Source organism: Cervus elaphus, chromosome 6 (assembly GCF_910594005.1).
Source record: "Cervus elaphus chromosome 6, mCerEla1.1, whole genome shotgun sequence".
NCBI classification, from domain to species: domain Eukaryota; kingdom Metazoa; phylum Chordata; class Mammalia; order Artiodactyla; family Cervidae; genus Cervus; species Cervus elaphus.
The window spans coordinates 31,558,057-31,579,749 of record NC_057820.1 but is presented as its reverse complement, the minus strand read 5'-3'; the positions used below and the strand labels follow the sequence as shown (position 1 = coordinate 31,579,749).

Here is a 21,693-nt window from a genome sequence, read left to right as displayed (position 1 = left end):
GAGGAGACTCAAGTGAGGAGACTCACTTGAGGAGACTCAAGTGAGGAGACTCACTTGAGGAGACCAAACTTGCAAGGAGATAAAACCAGTCGATGAGTTTGGGTAGGCTCTGGGAGTTGGTGACGAACAGGGAGGCCTGGCGTGCTGCAGTTCATGGGGTCGCAAAGAACTGGACATGCCTGAGCGACTGAACTGAACTGAATGTAATATCTTTGCTGTTCATTTAGGACAATAGCTGTGCTAAGATTAAATTTACATAACACTGCTTATAAAACACAGATACACACTGTGTTACTATTACTGACAAATTCTCAAAATGTTTTCTTTATAAAGGCATTATGAATAAAGGGGAAACATATATATCACAGTTGTGATATTAATTTAATTGTGTTACTGAAATTCGTGTATATTCTGAAGTGATTTGGAAATCAAATATTTTTGGCTTCATAAATTTGACTTTTAAACAGTAATATCTCAAAATACCTCTTCAAGTAAGGCAAAAACAAGGACAATGAAAGGAATTCAGAATATACCTACCTTTGTAAATAGTATCTACATAGCTGTAATTGAATAAATTAGTATGTTTTCATTGTTTACCATTTATCAGTGATAGAATCAAAATATTATCACAGACTTGCAGACATAGAGAACAATTCATTGGTTACCATATTTGGGGCAGTAGAAATGTATGGGTGGACTCTCCGACATAAATCACAGCAAGATCCTCTATGACCCACCTCCCAGAATATTGGAAATAAAAGCAAAAATAAACAAATGGGACCTAATGAAACTTAAAAGCTTTTGCACTACAAAGGAAACTATAAGTAAGGTGAAAAGACAGTCCTCAGATTGGGAGAAAATAATAGCAAATGAAGAAACAGACAAAGGATTAATCTCAAAAATATACAAGCAACTCCTGCAGCTCAATTCCAGAAAAATAAATGACCCAATCAAAAAATGGGCCAAAGAACTAAACAGACATTTCTCCAAAGAAGACATACAGATGGCTAACAAACACATGAAAAGATGCTCCACATCACTCATTATTAGAGAAATGCAAATCAAAACCACAATGAGGTACCATTGCATGCCAGTCAGGATGGCTGCTATCCAAAAGTCTACAAGCAATAAATGCTGGAGAGGGTGTGGAGAAAAGGGAACCCTCTTACACTGTTGGTGGGAATGCAAACTAGTACAGCCACTATGGAGAACAGTGTGGAGATTTCTTAAAAAACTGGAAATAGAACTGTCATATGACCCAGCAATCCCACTCCTGGGCATACACACTGAGGAAACCAGGTCTGAAAGAGACACATGCACCCCAATGTTCATTGCAGCACTGTTTATAATAGCCAGGACATGGAAGCAACCTAGATGCCCATCAGCAGACGAATGGATAAGGAAGCTGTGGTACATATACATCATGGAATATTACTCAGCCGTTAAAAAGAATACATGTGAATCAGTTCTAATGAGATGGATGAAACTGGAGCCCCTTATACAGAGTGAAGTAAGCCAGAAAGATAAAGAACATTACAGCATACTAACACATATATAAGGAATTTAGAAAGATGGTAACGATAACCCTATATGCAAAACAGAAAAAGAGACACAGAAATACAGAATAGACTTTTGAACTCTGTGGGAGAATGTGAGGGTGGGATATTTCAAAAGAACAGCATGTATACTATTTATGGTGAAACAGATCACCAGCCCAGGTGGGATGCATGAGACAAGTGCTTGGGCCTGGTGCACTGGGAAGACCCAGAGGAATCGGGTGGAGAGGGAGGTGGGAGGGGGGATCGGGATGGGGAATACGTGTAAATCTATGGCTGATTCATATCAATGTATGACAAAAAATAAATAAATAAATAAATAAATAAATTTAAAAAAAAGAAAAAAAAAAAAAAACTGGAAATAGAACTGCCATATGACCCAGCAATCCCACTTCTGGGCATACACACTGAGGAAACCAGATCTGAAAGAGACACGTGCACCCCAATGTTCATCGCAGCACTGTTTATAATAGCCAGGACATGGAAGCAACCTAGATGCCCATCAGCAGATGAATGGATAAGGAAGCTGTGGTACATATACACCATGGAATATTACTCAGCCACTAAAAAGAATTCATTTGAACCAGTCCTAATGAGATGGATGAAGCTGGAGCCCATTCTACAGAGTGAAGTAAGCCAGAAAGATAAAGAACATTACAGCATACTAACACATATATATGGAATTTAGAAAGGTGATAACGATAACCCTATATGCAAAACAGAAAAAGAGACACAGAAATACAGAACAGACTTTTGAACTCTGTGGAAGAATGTGAGGGTGGGATATTTCAAAAGAACAGCATGTATACTATCTATGGTGAAACAGATCACCAGCCCAGGTGGGATGCATGAGACAAGTGCTCGGGCCTGGTGCACTGGGAAGACCCAGAGGAATCGGGTGGAGAGGGAGGTGGGAGGGGGGATCGGGATTGGGAATACATGTAAATCCATGGCTGATTCATATCAATGTATGACAAAACCCACTGGAAAAAATAATAATAATAAAAAAAAAAAACCAAAAACCCAACATTCAAAACAATAACTCCATGGCATCTGGTCCCATCACTTCATGGCAAATATATGGGGAAAATGTGGAAGCTGTGACATATTTTATCTTCTTGCTCTCCAAAATCATTGTGGATTGTGACTGCAGCCATGAAATGAAAAGACACTTGCTTCTTGGAAGAAAAGCTAAGACAAATCTAGACAGAGTATTAGAAGCAGAGACATCACTCTGCCAAAAAAGGTCCATATAATCAAAGCCATTTTTTTTTTTTCCAGTAATCATGTATGGATACGAGAGTTGGGCAGTAAAGAAGGGTAGGTAAGGTAAGATAAGTTGAAGTCACTCAGTCGTGTCTGACTCTTTGGGACTCCACGGACTGCAGCTTACCAGGCTCCTGTATCCATGGGAGTTTCCAGGCAAGAGTACTGGAGTGGGTTGCCATTTCCTTCTCCAGGGGATCTTGCTGATCCAGGGATAGAACCCAGGTCTCCCACATTGTAGGCATACCCTTTACAGCTTTAAGCACTGAAGAACTGATGCCTTTGAATTATGGTGCTGGAGAAGATTCTTGAGAATCCCTTGGACTGCAAGGACATCAAACCAGTCAATCTTTAATGAACCCAATCTTGAATATTCATTGGAAGTGCTGATGCTGAAGCTCCAATACTCTGGCCACCTGATAACTCATTGGAAGAGACCCTGATCTGGGAAAGGTTGAAGGCAAAAGGAGAAGGGCTGGCAGAGGATGACATGGTTAGATAGCATCACTAAATCAATGGACATGAATCTGAGCAAACCCTGGGTAATAGTGAAGGACAGGGGAGCCTAGCATGCTGAGGTCCATGGGATTGCAATGATTCAGATAACTTAATGACTGAACAACAGTAAATATTTTTAATAATAAGTTAATTAGTGCTGTCAAAGAAGTATGTTCTTTTAAATTACAAATTATTAAGCACTACTTTGAAAAACAATGAACAGTGTAATTGTTTGACTTGAATCAATATCGCATGACTACATTCATTGTTAAAATTTAACTCCAGAGAGCATCTGTGTTTGTTGTGTCCTCAGGAGTCCTTCAAGGAAAAGGAACAAGTGACAAAGCAGAATTTACTGGTTAATCTTCCTGCCCATGTTACCATTGTATTAATAACACCAAAATTCACACTGTGTCTCTTAAATATCATTCTTTTTGATTACTATGTTGAATAATTAAAATTATCATGGATCAAAGGCACTCCCTGTACTGCAGTAGCACCTGCCCTGTATATTTTGGTTTATGTATACATATCTATGCATATGTATAGATATGAGATAAATTGCTGCTATCATATTATTTACCTTTCTGATAGTAAATGTCTAAAATCAGATCTTTACAGAGTTTAACAGACTCATTAAATAGTTTTCCATGACTAAGTTATTGTATCTACCTTTTGTGGAATTTGAGCGAGGGCTGATGCAATCACCTTGGCTCTGTCTTCTGACATGTTACTGACCATTGACCCCAAAGAAAACACCACAATACCATCTGCACAAACTCTTCCATTTCCTGTGAAAAAAGAATTTGCTTCATCACAAAAGAGCAGCAGCATAGCATACATTATTGAAGGAATTGCTACAAGCAACTAAAGAGAGAAAATCAGAAATTGCTCAAGATACTAGAGTAGTGATTTCCTACAAGTATATTGTGGTAAGATACACATGGCATAAAATTTGCTTTCTTAATTGTTCCTAAGTGTATAGTATATTAGTGTTAAGTATATTCACATGGTGCAACCAATCTCCAGAACTTTTTCATCGGACAAGACTGGAAGTCTATGATCATTAAGAAACTCTACTTTCCTCTTTCTCCAGCCTTTGGCAAATTTCATTCTCCTCTGTTTATGTAAGTGAGATTAGTCTGGATACTTCTTATAAGTTGAATTGTACAGTATTTGTCTTTTTCTGACTAGTTATTTCCCCTTAATGTAAGGTTCATTGATGTTGTGACATGTGTCAGAATTTCCTTTTAAAGGTGAGTAATATTCCATTATTTGTATATATGACATTTTGTTTATTGCTTCCTCTGTTGATGGACATTTGGGTTGCTTCAACCTCTTGGCTCCTTTGAATACAGCTTTTATGCATATGTTGTACAGATATCTCATTGAGATCCCAATTTCAATTATTTTGGATATAAACCCAGGAAAGGAATTGCTGACCTCTATGCATAGACAGGTTTTATGTTAGAATGTGCACATTATTCTTATGACATACTATACAGTTAGCTAATAGAGTGATTTCCCTCCCTCACCCACCCCACTCCCCCAATTCTCTTGAACATGTTAACTTCACCTCTTGGACTTTGGTCAGTTGTGTTAATAAATATTCAGCAATAAAAAAATCATTAAAAATTTTTTTTTGGGGAACTTCATATTATTTTTTTAAATGTTCCCTTTAAAAAAAAAAAAAGTATTTTTCATCCTTGAGATCCTGGGAAAGGAATGGGTGATATGAGGTCAAATTCTTCCATTATATGTATTTGTGCAAATGTGTTTCTGTATAAGCAGGAAATAAGATAGAGCCAGTACTCAGTAGTGACAAGAAGATACTATTAAGCTATATTATCCTCAGGCTCTTCATTAATCATGATGTTAATTACTAACATAGATTCTTGGAAGGAAGTTACTTGCAGGATTCAACTCCCTTTGGTTCTTTGTTGTTATAATTCTACTAAATCATTTATTTATTCCAGACAGGCTTTTTGAGAATTATTTTAGGTTATTCATCAATATTTCATTTCCTGACTATGAGCACTATGAAAAAAAAAATATGATCCTAATCACTTTATGTCATTCATTCAGCTCTGTAATCCTATCCTTCACCTTAAACTTTGTCATGATTTCCAAACTCTCCGTCTAAATTACTAACTACTGACTTGAGGAGTCAATTATTATAGCTTGGGTGTTCTAGGAAATAGTTCTGTGAGTTCTGTTTATAATCCAAAGTTACTCTTGTATAGTTACTTATTTGAGCCACCATACTGCTGTGTGTCTTTACATATCATACCTTTGTCCTGAACTTATATAATGAATGTCACAGATGGATGTGCTATGTCTAACTGCAGTGAAGGACCTTCAGCATGACTTCAATGAGTCCTGCTGGGGGCACCTGCTCCACAGAGGAAGAGGTGTCCAGGGCTTCCTGCAGCACAGGTCTGGTCAGCCTTTGAGTAATTCACTTCTACCTAAATAAAGCTCCTGGTGAATCCATATTTGCCTGGAATTGTTTCTGAATTATTTTGCTTTGTAGTCCTTGAGCCTTTCTGATTAAAGAGAAGTTACTTTCTATACTAGAATAATTCCAAATTTCAAATGGCATCCCACCCCAATATTCCTGCCTGGGAAATCCCATCAACAGACGAGACTGGCTGGCTATAGTTCACAGGGTCGCAAAGAGTCAGACATGACTGGGCATGTATGCATATTCACTACTCTGTACCTTAGATCTCTAGTACTTATTTACTAAGAAATGCAAATTTGTATCCTTAAACAACATTTCTCCTGTTCTCCCCCCTCTCAGTCCTGGCAACCACCATATTACTCTCTGTTATTACAAGTTCAGCATTTTTAGATTTCATATACAAGTGATATCTTACAGTATTTGTTCTTCTGTGTCTTGTCAAAAAGATAAACAAAATTGAAAACCTTTAGTTGGACTAATCAAGAAAAAAAGTGACTCAAATAAATAAGATTAGAAATGAAATGGAGACATTACAACTGATACTGAAAAAATACATAGGTTTCTGAGACTACCATGAATAATTACAAGCTAAGAAATTATTAATACATATATGAGAAGAGTGGAGAACTTCTTAAAAACAAAACCTACCAAGACTGAATCAGGAAGAAGTAGAAAATCTGAACACTCCTAATAAGTAAAGAAATTGAATTGGTAATCAATAACCTATCAACACACAAAAGCCCAGGACCTGATGGCTTCACTGACATATTCTATGATATATTATAGAAAAATTCATGCCAGTTCTTAAAAAAAAATCTTTAAAAATTAAAGAGGAAGGTAGGAACATTTCCAAACTCATCCTACAAGGTCATCATCATGATCATGATACCAAATAGATACGGACATTACAAGAAGATAAAACTAAAGTCAATATCCAGATTGAGTAGTGATGCAAAAATTCTCAACAAAATATCAACAAGCCAAATTCAAGAACACATTAAAAGAATTATATACTAAGACCAAGTGAGATTTATCTCTGGGTTGCAAGGATAAATAGAATGAACTATAAAATAGCTTGATTATCTCAATAGATGTCCAAAAAACATTTGACAGGGTATGACATTCTTTCATGCTGAAACCCTCAACATATAGGGTATAGAAGGAAAATACCTCAATGTAATAAAGAACATATATGAGAAACCCAAAGCTAACGTTATACTCAACAGTGAACACTTGAAAGCTTTTTCTCTAATCAGAAAGAAAATAAGGATGCCTACTCCCACACTGATTCAATATAGTAGTAGAAGTTCTTGCTAGAGCAACTAGGTGAGACAAAGAAATAAAAGACATCCTAAATGGAAAGGAAGAAGTAAAATTTTTATTTTTCACAGAGAACATGATTTTTTTTTTTTTTTGTACAGAAAATCTCACAGATTCAACAACAACAAAAAAACCTGAACTAATTAACAAATTCAGTAAATTTGTAAGATATAAAATCACTATATAGAATTCTACTTCATTTCTGTGTACTATTTTTTTTGTGTGTGTGTTACAACACTTTTAATACATTCAAGAGTATTTAATAGAACAAAATTTAGGGTATTGTCAGTCAGCAGAAGCCTGTGGTCAAGAGGAAGCCCACGGGTCCTTTTGCAGGAAGCTTGTGCTTGGCGGGAGGAGGCAGGCGGCCCCTGGCATGCTAGCTGCAGGCAGGCTGGGCCCCAGGCCATCCAGACGGCCCCTCACAGCCAGTAGTCCTGGCCAGCCTCCTGCAGTCTCCTCACAGGACCCCCGTGGGGACCGAGGGCCTGGCCACATGGGCTGTCGTCAGAGGCAGCAGGGCCCCCGGGAGACCCCCTTGCAGCCCCACCAGCCCTGGGCTGAAGCCGGGCCCTCCTCCAGGGGACGCCGGGGCCCCCACCCCCGGCCCTGCGGCAGGCGTCCCCAGGGACAGCGAGCGGCCTGCAGACCCAGGGAGGTCTCCGCCGGACAGGAAAGCGGCCCCCACTTAATAAATAGACTCAATCGTGGCCACAGGCTGGGCACGCAGGCTGCCGTGAGCGTGGGGGAGAGAGGAGCCGAGGGGAGACGTGGAGGGCGGCCCGTCTCCCTGACGGCCACCGGGTGGGCACAGTGGCGCCCGCAGATGTGAGGGCAGGCCCGGCAGGCGTCCTTGGGGGCCTGGGCTCCGGCCGGGCGCTGCTCCACAGCTAACAACGGCGCTTCACCCACAGCCTCTCACCCCACGGAGCTGCAGCGCCCGCCGCGTGGCTGCCTCCTCGCCCCGAGCCCCCGGGGTGCGGGCCGTCCTTCCGCCTGCCAGTCTGGGCTCTGGACACGGGTCACCCCAGCAGCTCCTGGGCCCCAGGACGGGCCAAGGTTGGTCATCGGGATGCGGGCCCGGCCTGCAGAGCTAAGGCACTTTTGTCCACCCCGCCGGAGGCAGGCCATGTCCAAGCGCTGCAGGGGCTGAAGCCGCAGTGTCTGGGCCTCGGCTCGCTCGGCTTTTCCTCCCGTTTCTGGCGACGCTGGTCCTGTTTCCCCGCCTCACGTCCAGACGCTGTTTCATTGCTATGTTTACTAAAACAATTTAACAGTGGTGCTGAGAGAACAGGAGCCCTTCCCCCAATATTGCTCGTAAGAAACGCACTTTCTAGCCCAAGAACCGCTTGTGGAGGACTCCTCTATCAGGACCCTGAGGCCAGCACCGGGTTCCCAGGCCCCTGGGGCTGGAGGGCAGCAACGTGTCTGCGCACGGGAGCCTGGGGGCAGGAGGCAGGCAGGTCCCGGCAGGCTCCCGACCCTGGTTCTCGGGTGGGCAGCCGAGGTGCTTCCCGGGGCTGTGGGCGCAGGAAGCCCAGTGCTCCGGCTGGCGGAGGACGAGCCTCCCGCCACGGCTCCGACCCGGGTGGGCGAGCGGGTCGGGCTGCAGGCCGAGTCCCCGTGGGGCGGGCGGCTGGGGCACAGGAAGCTTGCTGGGCCCCGTGACGGGTGGCGGGCGCTCAGGTCTCGAAGTACTTGTAGATGGCAGTCACGTAGAGCATCACACTCTGCCAGTCCGGCCGCTCGGTCCGCACCATCTCGCTGATGTCCAGTGTGGACTTGATACCGACGCTCTCGGCCGCCTGGAAGGCCAGAGTGAAGTTCCTCCGCTTCTCCTGGCTGCTGAGCTCCTGGTAGGGGATGTGCGCGGGGAGGTAGGTGTGCAGCAGGGCGCAGAAGGCCAGCCCATCGTTCCAGCTGCTGCTGAAATTGGTGATGTCAATGTTCTGATAGCCCTCGGTTTTCTTCTGACACCACTTCAGCAAGGCGTTCCTCTTGGACCCCCCATATTCTCTTGCCAAGGCCGACAGAGGAGCCTTCCTTTCTTCCCTGATGCGGCTGCGGGCGGTGGGGGTCACGGAGGCCGTGGGCGAGGAGGAGAGCGGCAGCTGCGGCGAGGCGGCCCCCATGGCCATGAGCGCGGCGGGCGACGCGCCCTCGGGGGCTGACACTTCACGCTTCATCTCCTCGCTGCTCCGCCTGGACACTGAGATGGTCTTTGCGCTCTCCATGGCAGGTACTCTCGGCAGAGAAGCAGGTCGGCTGGTCTGGGTACTATTAATGAAACATCTGAAAAAAAACTATCCAATTTACAATAGCATCAAAAGCAAGAAAATAACTAGAAATAAATTTAATCAGTGAAGTGATACTCCTGATACTCAACATCAGTAATCATCCGGGAAATGTATTTCAAAATCACAATCAGAAATCATCAAATATTACCTCACCCCTATTAGAAAGTCTATAACCAAGAAGAAAAAAGTGTTGTGAGAATGTGGAGAAAAGTGAAAGCTTGTACACTCTCAGTGGGAATGTAAATTGGTTTAGCCCTTATGGAACATAAATTGAAGGATCTTAAAACAATTAAGGATACATCTATTGTGTGATCTGGCAATTCTACTTCCGGGTATATAGTCAAAGGAAATAAGAACAGGATAGTGAAGAGGTATATGTGCTCCCATATTGACTGCAGCATTATTCACAATTAGCTAAGGGAAAAAAAACTTAAGTGCCCACCTATGGATGAATTATTTAAAGATGTTTCATAGATACACACAGACATACACACACACAGACAGACAGGCATGCTCAGAATGGAATGTTATTCACCCACGAGAAAGAAGGAAATCCTTCCATTTTTGACAACATGGGTGGACCTTGAAGACATTATGCTAAAATCTGTGCTTTCATTTTAAACTTTACTCTATTCCTATAATCAAATATACACTATGATATACATCCTGAAAATTGTAATTCTAGCTTATACTTTTTTAACCTTCAAGAAAACTGTGATCTTATTATGTTTGGTTTTTTCCAAGTAAATATTTTAGTATATCTGATTTAGTATAATCTAACATTGTTTGGGCTTTCCTAGTGGCTCAGATGGTAAAGAATCTGCCTGGCGTGCAGGAAACCAGGATTTGATCCCTGGGTCAGGAAGACCTCCTGGAAAAGGGAATAGCTACCCACTCCAGTATTCTTGCCTGGAGAATCCTGTGGACAGAGGAGCCTGGAGGACTACAGTCTATAGTGTCACAAAAAGTCAGAGATGACTGAAGTGACTTAGCAGCAGCAGCATTTAATGTAAGCTTTTTAATGTTAGGAAGTTTTACGGTTTTGATGATCAGATGAAGGAGATGAAATACTAAAGTATTTTTGTAAGTTTTAAGGCTTTTCACCAGTGCACTAGTTAAAATAAATGCCTTTTTCCAACAATATAAATGAGTATATATATATGAATATATGTTTTTATCCCCAACCTAGAGATTTATTTAAATTTATTTAAAGTAAATCATCCGGATTCATGTCAATATATGGCAAAACCCACTACAGTAATGTAAAGTAATTATCCTCCAATTAATATAAATTAATTAATTTAAAATAAAGAAAAAAATGAGTTAATGTGATATCTCTGTGAACACCGTACTCTAGTTTTCACTCATTATTGTCTGTATCTAGCAACAATCTGTTAAATGGTCTCTTCCTACTGTTAACCATTTACAATCCAACCCAGTGACTACGTCTTGCTTTTTATTTTTACATTATATATGACTATCTCTTTCTCAGGACTTTTGTCATAGCTCAGTCAGTAAAGAATCTGCCTGCAATGCAGGAGACCCGGGCTCGATTCTTGGGTTGGGAAGATCCTCTGGAGAAGGAAATGGCAACCTGCTCTAGTATTCACACTTGGAGAATCCCATGGAGAGAGGAGCCTGGCAGTCGATAGTCCATGGGATTGCAAGAGTCTGACACGATTTAGAGACTAAACCACCACCACCATCTCTTTCTCTCTTATTCCTTTCAATATTCTTCCCAATGCCCCTACTAGATGTTTCAAATCTTTATAATTATCTGTTTGCAACTTACCTCATCAGCATCATCTTATTCTTTATTCAGCCTTTTCCTATCTAGACTAAACTTGGACTTCTTGGCAACTGTCATTACTACTCCACCTAATTTCTTTTATATCTTCTTTAAACTGAGCTATGAGGGAAGCCCATTATCTTCTTCCACCCCTGCCCTATTCCTTCTGTTTATTTCTGAGCATCCTTCATATCTCATAATTTTCTATGAATCAGAGATAATTTCTATGATTCATGCTGAATATTTCTTTAACACTCTGGTCTTTGCATATTATAACATTTTTTACAATTTGATTGTGTTCTGTCATTCCAGGTGGACTGTCAGGTGGTAGAAACTGTGCCTACACCATTTGTCTATGTTCATACTCACTTCTGGAATATGCTATATACAAAATTATCCTATAATAATTATAATACAATAGTAATGTAACATATTATAGTGAGATGAGATGGTTGGATGGCATCACCAGATGATAATAAAACTATTATTTTATTTATATAAAATATATATTTTTATGTAAAAGTATAATATAACTGTTCTTTAACGAATGATGCTTCTCTATGTGTTGAATAATGAAGTTGTATTTAATTGATGTATTATTAAAGTGTCCAATGTACTCTAGGGAGTTTATTCTGTAATGATAATGAAATTCAGATAGCTGTGTTGATATAGAAATACATCACTTTCTAGGTGGAAGGTCACTTTATCCAGGTTCCCACATCTGACTACCTGTAATCAAACATTCCAAAGAAAGAATACAGAATGATTCCTATTGAAAACACAACATTCACAAAGAGCAACAAGGAGGAGTAGGTGACCTTGGGCAGGGGCTTGGCAGGCTTGCAGTGGAGGCCTCCAACAAATTCAACATTTGGGAGTAGTGGACGAGGAAATGAAAAGTCCCAGTAAGTTCGAATGAGCCACATTTCAGCTTTCCCCATTGTTTCTGATAAGGTAATAGGTCTTCCTGAAAGTAAAATGGAAACCAACAAATATTTGATCAAATGAGACTATTGTCATGTGTGTATATCAGATAATTTTTGTAAAGCAACTTGAGATGCTGTGGCTAAAGATGTTTGAATGTGTCTGTTGTTTGATAAATATATAACATAGCATAGTATAGGATAATAAAATAGATCTGGAAAACATCTTTTTCTACACAAGTAGAAACAATTTCTAAAAGCTAACAGGATATTTGTACCACAAATATGTGTATAACTCTCAATGTACATGTCTTCATTTATCAAGACAGTTTATGAGATTCCTAATGATTTTAAGTTAAAAAAAGAAGAATTTTGTAAGTTGGATAGTCACTTGCAGAAATCCTAGGTACTTCAATTTGTGGTAAATGACTTCCTGGTATCTGATACTAGTAATGGGCTTTCCCCTACCCTATAATTTAAGTGTTTTCATAATATTTGTTAGATTGAGGGTCATTTAATATTTTTATTTCACTGTTTCACTTATTTGAGATAAAGTTTTGTGAATTTATATTTATACAAACTCAACTTCCAAGGCACTAGGAAAAATAGGACTTAATGAAACCAACTAAAAACATGACTTACCTAGTTGTTTGGTTGCTAAGTTACCACTGACTCTTTTCAACACCGTGGGATATAGCCCAACAGGCTTCTCTGTCCATGGGATTTCCCAGGCAAAAACACTGGAATTGTATGCCATTTCCTTTTCCAAGGGATCTTCCTGACCAAAGGATCGAACTGGTGTCTCCTGCATTGGCAGTAGATTCTTTACCACTGAGCTATCAGGAAGCCCAACTTACCTAGTGCTTCACTGTAAAACTGATTCCACTTCTTCTCATTGTATGTCTGGAAGAAAAAGTCAAAATAAAGTGTACATAACATATTTTTGATCCTCTCCATGAATGTCATGCGATCACTTAATTCTGAAAACATAACAGGTACATAAGATGGTGGGAATGGAAGTCTTCCGCTATTCTTTTCAATTATATGGCCAGGTGAGGTGTGATGACTGTACACGAATGGTATTTTAAGTAATTCAGCCAGCCGTTCACCACAGGGTCCAACGGCATCTGCAATAAGGATATCAAACCTTGATTCCTCTAGTTTTGTCATTAATTTCTTGTTGGAAACAGCGTATTTACACATAGTTATAGCAGCATCATAAAATTCCGAAAATGACATTTTCACTGCTGAAAGATAGGTCCAAAAGGAACCTTTCGCCACATACGTCAATTTCTCAAGAAGAAACTCCATCAAATTCTCATAATCGTTTTTTGTTAAAGATACAGGGAAAGTCTCAAATTTCATGGTCGATGGTTTGCTGGAATTAGTAATAGTGGAAGCTGAAGATATCAGAACAGTCATTTCATGACCCCCTGTGACAAGTTCATCCAGAATTGTCTTTATATTCAGCCAGTGACTAAATTTCACTGGCCACACCAGCACCTTTCCACAGCTCCCAGTGCTAAAGTAGCAAGTCAGCTGTAGCAGCAGCAGAAGCGAGAGCCTTTTCATAGACATCTTGCTCGTATGTAGTACTTTTAAATAATTACTGTAAACTTTTGCTATTGCTCAGGCTTATATCCAGAAGAAATGAACCAGAAGTTAAATGATAACTTCTATTCCTTAAAAAAGTAGATTACATGAATAGTCAGCAGATGTGGAAATCCAACGAAAAGACAAAGTGCAGAACACTTCAAGATTATACAGTGTGTTTAGTATTGATTTTTCAGTGCTGTCACCCATCTTGTACACACACATCAATTATATTTTGTGAGAAAGAAGACTAGTGTAAAACAATAGCAAGTGAGAGGCTCTTGCATCTGCAGTCGCTGTGACACAGAATTAGAGATAAGGTGACATCAACAAGATGGAGGGTTATGAGGTCACAACAATTGTGTCCCTCAGAGAAACAGCAAAAACAGTAAATGACCAACTGCAAACCAATGTAAATTATTTTGGGAAAGTTCTGGACTAAAATGAAAAAGCAGCAGAAATCCTGCAGTCTGCAAAGACTGAGGATGTGTGTTATGATTTTTGAGTGTAATGCATTAATACTAAAGATATCAATGAAATTTGACTGGTCAATTGTATAATTTATGATCACTATTGCCATATTGATTTTTTTGTGTGAACGATCTGCCTACTGATGACAGTGAGCAGTTAAAGCAGAAGGCAAAGACAGAGGATGAGATGGTTTGGTAGGATCACTGACTCAATGGACATGAGCTTGAGCAAACTCTGGGAGATGGTGAAGGACAGGGAAGCCTGGTGTGCTGTGGTCCATCAGGCGATGTTATCAGATTCATCAGCAAACACAGGGATATCCACCATAGGGATCTCATGGTAGATGTCCTTGTAAGTGCCGATGTTTCCACCATGAGTTATAAAGCCTTTGGCTTTTGGATGACCTAGTATTAAGTGACTCTCAGTAAAATTGTTAATTATAATTCAGAATAAAATGTGAAATGGCATTATAAGGCACTGTAAAAAGCAGTGTGCTTTTAAGATAACAGATGGTTACATACAGGAAACTGCATTTAAATTGCTTTCAGAACTCACAGCCAGAAACTCCTGTCTGAGGAGTGTTAAGTGAAGACTTCATGAAAGAAGTGCTTTGTCACTTGAACTTCACAAGTGAGTTCAAGATTGGCAGATGAACAACTTAAAGAACACTCTGGGTAAAAGAAACCACATATGCATAAAAAAGGGGGCATTCAGAAATATACTCTATAAAGATTAAGGAAGTCATTTAATCTGATGAGAATGGTGTCAAGGTCACAGAAAGGGTAATGGTAGTGGCAGTGGAACCAAAGAAAGGAGAATCTTCATTTTATTAAGAAATATGCTACCAGTTCACGAAAATGATTGTGGATTTTTTCTGTAGAAAATGGAGAGTCACTGGTAATAAAGAAGGAGCTGTTATTTATCAGTAGTATTTAAAATACTCCTACACAGGAGAAGCAATAGGAGTAAGGAAAGAATTCAGAAGTAGAACAATAACCCATTAAGCTATTCACTGTTAGAAGCAATTACAGGCAAAATGAAGATATTTTAATTCTGGGCATAAGGGACATGACCAGGTAGAATACAGTGCCAACTATGATACGTTTTCCTTCTCCCCTCTATTGTTGGGAGTAAAAACACAGAAGTAAAGTTTTCTTTCTGAATGTTTTAATAATAAACACTTGATAAGTTTGTTTCTTATTGAAGTACTATCATTCTGCTCAGCTGTTAATCATGTTTTTAGCATTTGTTCTGCCAATATTTACCAAGAAGGTCACTCTGGGTTATACAGACGAGTGTTGGGTCCTAAGGTATCTGGTTTTTTGCCATGATATCTCCATAGAACCTGTTAGGGTAAGAAAAATACCTTATTCTTGAGTTTAAAGTTATAGCATTAGAATTCAAGAGATTAACAGATAACTAGTTGAATATCTTCTATATGGCATGTAAGGAAGAAAGTATGTGTGATCTTAAGCAAGGATAACTACTAACACACTGACATCAGTAGGAATACTTACATTGTACGTACTTATTACTGTATTCAATCAGCTATGGAATATAATCAAGACCATTTACACACAATGGCATAGAAGAATGTTGTTTTACTTGCCAAATTCAGATATTTTAAAAAGTTGCTAAATGGTCTTTATTCTAAATAAAAAAGAGAGTGGGAAATTTCTAATAACTGAGATACTTTATCTCTCTATTTTATTTTTTCTAATTTTCTTAACTTTTATACCCCTTCGATCCTCATCCCTCAGAGGTTTAAACATACCACTGACAAAAATTCATAATTTACAAGTTTTACAAAGCTTTAGTTTATTATATATTTTACAATTTCATTTTTTATGCTAGTCCTAATTTTCAAAATTGATATTTACTGGCTTATGTTATAGAAGACAGTTATATATCCACTCATTAATACATATTTTGATATAAATCTTTTACATCTTTTGATACACAAGGTAAATACATGTGTCATCAGCCACTGTTTCCAAATTGGGAAAGGAGTACATCAAGGCGGTATATTGTCACCCTGCTTATTTGACATATATGCAGAGTGATTGCTGGGAGAAATACCAATTACCTCAGATATGCAGATGACACCTAGTTTATGACCGAGAGTGAAGAAGAATTAAAGAGCCTCCTGATGAAAGTGAAAGAGCTGAGTGAAAATCTTTGCTTAAAAATCAACATTCAGAAAACTAAAATCATGGCATCCGGTCCCATCACGTCATGACAAATCGATGGGGAAACAGGGAGAGACATTACTTTTTTGGGCTCTGAAATCACTGCAGATGGTGACTACAGCCATGAAATTAAAAGACATTTGCTCCTTGAAAGAAAAACCATGATCAACCTAGACAGCACATTAAAAAGCAGAGACACTGTATATACCATGTTAATGGATTGGAAGAATCAATATTGTGGAAATGAGTATACTGCCCAAAGCAATCTGTAGATTCAATGCAATCCCTATCAAGCTACCAATGGTATTTTTCACAGAACTAGAACAAATAATTTCAGAATTTGTATGGAAATACAAAAAGCCTCAAACAGCCAAAGCAATCTTAAGAAAGAAGAATGGAACTGGAGGAATTAACCTGCCTTTCTTCAGGCTCTACTACAAAGCCACAGTATTCAAGACAGTATGGTACTGGCACAAAGACAGAAATATAGGTCAATGTAACAAAATAGAAAGCCCAGAGATAAATCCACATACGTATTGATACCTTATCTTCTACAAAGGAGGCAAGAATATACAAAGAAGAAAAGACAACCTCTTTAACAAGTGGTGCTGGGAAAACTGGTCAACCACTTGTAAAAGAATGAAACCAGAACACTTTCTAACACGATACACAAAAATAAACTCAAAATGGATCAAAGATCTAGATGTAAGACCAGAAACTATAAAACTCCTAGAGGAGAACATAGGCAAAACACTCTCCAACATAAATCACAGCAGGATCCTCTATGACCCACCTCTCAGAATATGGGAAATAAAAGCAAAAATAAACAAATGGGACCTAGTGAAACTTAAAAGCTTTTGCACAACAAAGGAAACTATAAACAAGGTGAAAAGACAGCACTCAGATTGGGAGAAAATAATAGCAAATGAAGCAACTGACAAAGAATTAATCTCAAAATCATACAAGAAACCCCTACAGCTCAATTCCAGAAAAATAAATGACCCAATCAAAAAATGGGCCAAAGAACTAAACAGACATTTCTCCAAAGAAGACATAAAGACGGCTAACAAACACATGAAAAGATACTCAAGTCACTCATTATTAGAGAAATGCAAATCAAAACCACAATGAGGTACCATCCCACTCCAGTCAGAATGGCTGCTATCCAAAAGTCTGCAAGCAATAAATGCTGGAGAGGGTGTGGAGAAAAGGGAACCCTCTTACAGTGTTGGTATGAATGCAAACTAGTACAGCCACTCTGGAGAACAGTGTGGAGATTCCTTAAAAAAGCTGGAAATAGAAATGCCATATGACCCAGCAATCCCACTCCTGGGCATACACACTGAAGAAACCAGATCTGAAAGAGACACATGCACCCCAATGTTCATCGCAGCACTGTTTATAATAGCCGGGACATGGAAGCAACCTAGATGCCCATCAGTGGATGACTGGATAAGAAAGCTGTGGTACATATACAAAATGGAATATTACTCAGTCAATAAAAAGGATACATTTGAATCAGGTCTAATGAGGTGGATGAAACTGGAACCCATTCTACAGAGTGAAGTAAGTCAGAAAGATAAACATCAATACAGTATACTAATGTTTATATGTGGAATTTAGAAAAGTGGTAACAATAACCCTATATGCAAAACAGAAAAAGAGACACAGATGTATAGAACAGACTTTTGGACTCTGTGGGAGAAGGAAAGGGTGGGATGATCTGAGAGAATAGCACTGAAACATGTTAATAGCCACTGTGAAACAGATCACCAGTCCAGGTTTGATGCATGAGACAAGTGCTCAGGGCTGGTGCACTAGGATGACTCAGAGGGATGGGATGGGGAAGGAGGTGGGAGGGGGGCTCAGCATGGGGAACACATGTAAACCCATGGCTGATTCATATCAATGTATAGCAAGAACCTCTAGAATATTGTAAAGTAATTAGCTTCCAACTAATATAAATTAAAAAAAAAAAAAATACACATTACTTTGCTGACAAAGGTCCATCTAGTCAAGGCTATGGTTTTTCCAGTGGTCATGTGTAGATGTGAGAGTTGAACTATAAAGAAAGCTGAACACCGAAGAATTGATGCTTTTGAACTGTGGTGTTGGAGAAGACTCTTGAGAGTCCCTTGGACAGCAAGGAGATCAAACCAGTCAATCCTAAAGGAAATCAGTCCTGAATATTCATTGAAAGGACTGATGTTGAAGCTGAAACTCCAATACTTTGGCCACCTGATGTGAAGAATTGACTCATTGGAAAAGAACCTGATGCCAGAAACGATTGAAGGCAGGAGGAGAAGAGGACGACAGAAGATGAGATGGTTAGATGGTGTCACTGACTTGGGCATGAGTTTGAACAAGCTCCGGGAACTGGTGATGGGGAGGGAAGCCTGGCATGCTGCAGTCCATGGGGTCACAAAGAGTCGGACATGACTGAGTGACTGAACTCAATCAGCCACTTAAGAGAAATCAATCTTATTTATAATTTATTAGTAATAAATTAATTAAGGCTACCTGAAAAGCATAGCTTCTTAGATTACAAATTGTAAAGCATTACTTACAAGAAAAAAACAATTAGTAATTTTTGACGTGAATCAAGAGTGTTTCAACTTTCCTGGTTTGGAAAGAGTTTACATTTATAAAGGAAGGCTTTTTTTTTTTTTTTTTTTTTTTTTGTATTTTACAAGTATCAATAAGGCTGCTGAAAAAGTTCCACCTTTGTGATAATAAAATTTATTGAGCTGACCATGAACACATTAACAATGAACCACAAAGGAATGAAAGTGGCAATCATGTAGTTCCTATGCCCAGTACAAAAGTAAGGTACTGATTTTGGAATTCCTAATCAATTTTCATAAACTGGATTATAATTTATAGTGTTTAACCTCTATTTGCTCTGGGAATGTAAAGTAACTCTATCAGCAAAGAAACAGCATAGGTCATTAGGGGAAGATTACCATATCAGATAGCAAATTATAAAAGTAGTTCAAAATATCCAAAGACCGCAGGAGAATTTTATGTATTAGCAAATAAGGTACCATTCTATTTGATGGAGAAAGAGGCTGCTGAATCTTTTCCATGCCAGTTCCCATATGCTTAATTCTTTCTTACAGTCCCTCTCCCTCCTCAAGCAGGAGAAGCAATATGACAGATTAGAAGCAGAGTACATTAAGGGCCAGACCTTACAATGCACAGGGTTTACTTAAGGGCAGGACCCATTCTTCTCTTTGATCTTCCTGATTCAGACTTTGGCAGGACCAAGTCACCAGGGAGGCTGATGTTTCTCTTTCTCTAAGTCACTGTGTCTGGATGGGATCTGGAGGTCTCCTGGGGAGCCCTGACCATCCTTTCTCTGAATAGCACCCTGCAAAGCACTCTGACAGGGTGCTTTAAAATTTAGGGGAAGTGAAAGGGGCCAGGAATATCGGGCAAGTAAAACCTGCATGATGCATTAGAGACTTTTGTCAGTATTGCATAATGTCTTTGTACTAATGCACTTACTGTTAAAATGTAACTCCTGAGAATATTTGTATGTTTACTGTGTCCTCAAGGGTCCTAAATGAGAAGGAACAAATGACAAAGCAGAATTTGTTGGTTCATCTTCCTGCCCACAATCCCATTATAATATAAAAATTCATGCTGGATCTCTTCAATATTTTTCATTTTGACAATGTTAATCCAAAGTATTGTTAATAAAGGATACTCTAAACTACTGTAGCACTTGCCAAATATATTTTGGTTTTTATAAATATCTGATGTAAACTGTATATTGTCACCCTGCTTATTTAACTTATATGCAGAGTACATCATGAAATGCTGGACTGGAAGAAGCACAAGTTGGAATCAAGATTGCCTGGGGAAATATCAGTAACCTTAGATATGCAGATGACACCACCCTTATGGCAGAAAGTGAAGAGGAACTAAAAAACCTCTTGATGAAAATACATGTAAATCCATGGCTGATTCATATCAATGTATGACAAACCCACTGGAAAAAAAAAATAATAATAATAAAAAAAAAAAAGAAAGTGAATGAGGAGAGTGAAAAAGTTGGCTTAAAGCTCAACACTCAGAAGACTAAGATCATGGCATCTGGTCCCATCATTTCATGGGAAATAAATGGGAAACAGTGGAAACAGTGTCAGACTTTATTTTTTGGTGCTCCAAAATCACTGCAAATGGTGATTGCAGCCATGAAATTAAAAGGTGCTTACTCCTTACAAGGAAAGTTATGACCAGCCTAGACAGCATATTAGAAAGCAGAGACCTTACTTTGCCAACAAAGGTCCATCTAGTCAAGGCTATTGTTTTTCCAGTGGTCATGTATGGATGTGAGAGTTGGAATGTGAAGAAAGCTGAGCACTGAAGAATTGATTCTTTTGAACTGTGGTGTTGCAGAAGACTGTTGAAACTCCCTTGGACTGCAAGGAGATCCAACTAGTCCATTGTAAAGGAGATCAGTCCTGGGTATTCATTGGAAGGACTGATGCTGAGGCTGAAACTCCAATACTTTGGCCATGTCATGCAAAGAGTTGACTCATTGGAAAAGACCCCGATGCTGGGAGGGATTGGGGGCAGGAGGAGAAGGGAACGACAGAGGATGAGATGGCTGGATGTCATCACTGACTCGATGGGCATGATTTTGAGTAAACTTTGGGAGTTGGTGATGGACAGGGAGGCCTGGCGTGCTGTGGTTCATGGGGTCGCAGAGTCGGACACGACTGAGCAACTAAACTGAACTGAACTGAACTAAGTTGGAGCTATCATAGAAGTTTACCTTTCTTGCAGAAATTATAACCACACATTTTATATTATTTAAGTGACTCATTAAATATTTTTCCACTATTAAATTACTTTACCTACCTTTTGTGACATCTGGGCAAATTTGCTTCCTGTTGAAGTACTATCACTCTGCTCAGCTGTTAATCATGTTTTTAGCATTTGTCTTGCCAATATTTACCAAGAAGGTCATTCTGGGGGATTCAGTTATACAGACAAGTATTGGCTCCTAAGGTGTCTAGTTTTTTGCCATCGTATCTCCATAGAACCTGTTCAGCTCAGCTCAGTTCAGTTCAGTCGCTCAGTCGTGTCAGACTCTTTGCGACCCCATGAATTGGAGCACGCCAGGCCTCCCTGTCCATCACCAAGTCCCGGAGTTTACTCAAACTCATGCCCATCGAGTTGGTGATGCCATCCAGCCATCTCATCCTCTGTCGTCCCCTCCTCCTCCTGCCCCCAATCCCTCCCAGCATCAGGGTCTTTTCCAATGAGTCAACTGTTTACATGAGGTGGCCAAAGTATTGGAGTTTCAGCCTCAGCAT

At 39.6% G+C, this 21,693-nt stretch overlaps 2 protein-coding genes across 4 annotated transcripts in view; both read right to left on the bottom strand.

Moving 5' to 3' along the window:
• Nucleotides 1-13,691, bottom strand: part of LOC122696520 (UDP-glucuronosyltransferase 2B4-like) — a 77,396-nt gene extending 63,705 nt beyond the window's left edge. For all 3 annotated transcript variants that reach the window (XR_006341770.1, XM_043906601.1, XM_043906602.1), the window contains exons 1-2: nt 12,971-13,691; nt 12,009-12,157 (exon numbers count right to left, since the gene is read on the bottom strand). Coding sequence is in view for 2 of the 3 variants with exons in the window: in XM_043906601.1 (XP_043762536.1) it covers nt 12,009-12,157; nt 12,971-13,691 (870 nt within the window). In the remaining variant the exon portion in view is untranslated. The remainder of the gene's footprint in view (nt 1-12,008; nt 12,158-12,970) is intronic.
• LOC122696523 (cytospin-A-like) lies at nt 7,330-9,369 on the bottom strand. The gene has a single exon (XM_043906605.1). The coding sequence runs from the start codon at nt 9,336-9,338 to the stop codon at nt 8,787-8,789; it is 552 nt and encodes a 183-aa protein (XP_043762540.1). The 5' UTR covers nt 9,339-9,369; the 3' UTR covers nt 7,330-8,786.
• Nucleotides 13,692-21,693: the final 8,002 nt, after the last annotated feature.

Excerpts from the sequence above, each read along its gene's own strand:
- LOC122696523 (XM_043906605.1), bottom strand. The coding sequence starts at position 9,338 with ATGGAGAGCGCAAAGACCATCTCAGTGTCCAGGCGGAGCAGCGAGGAG.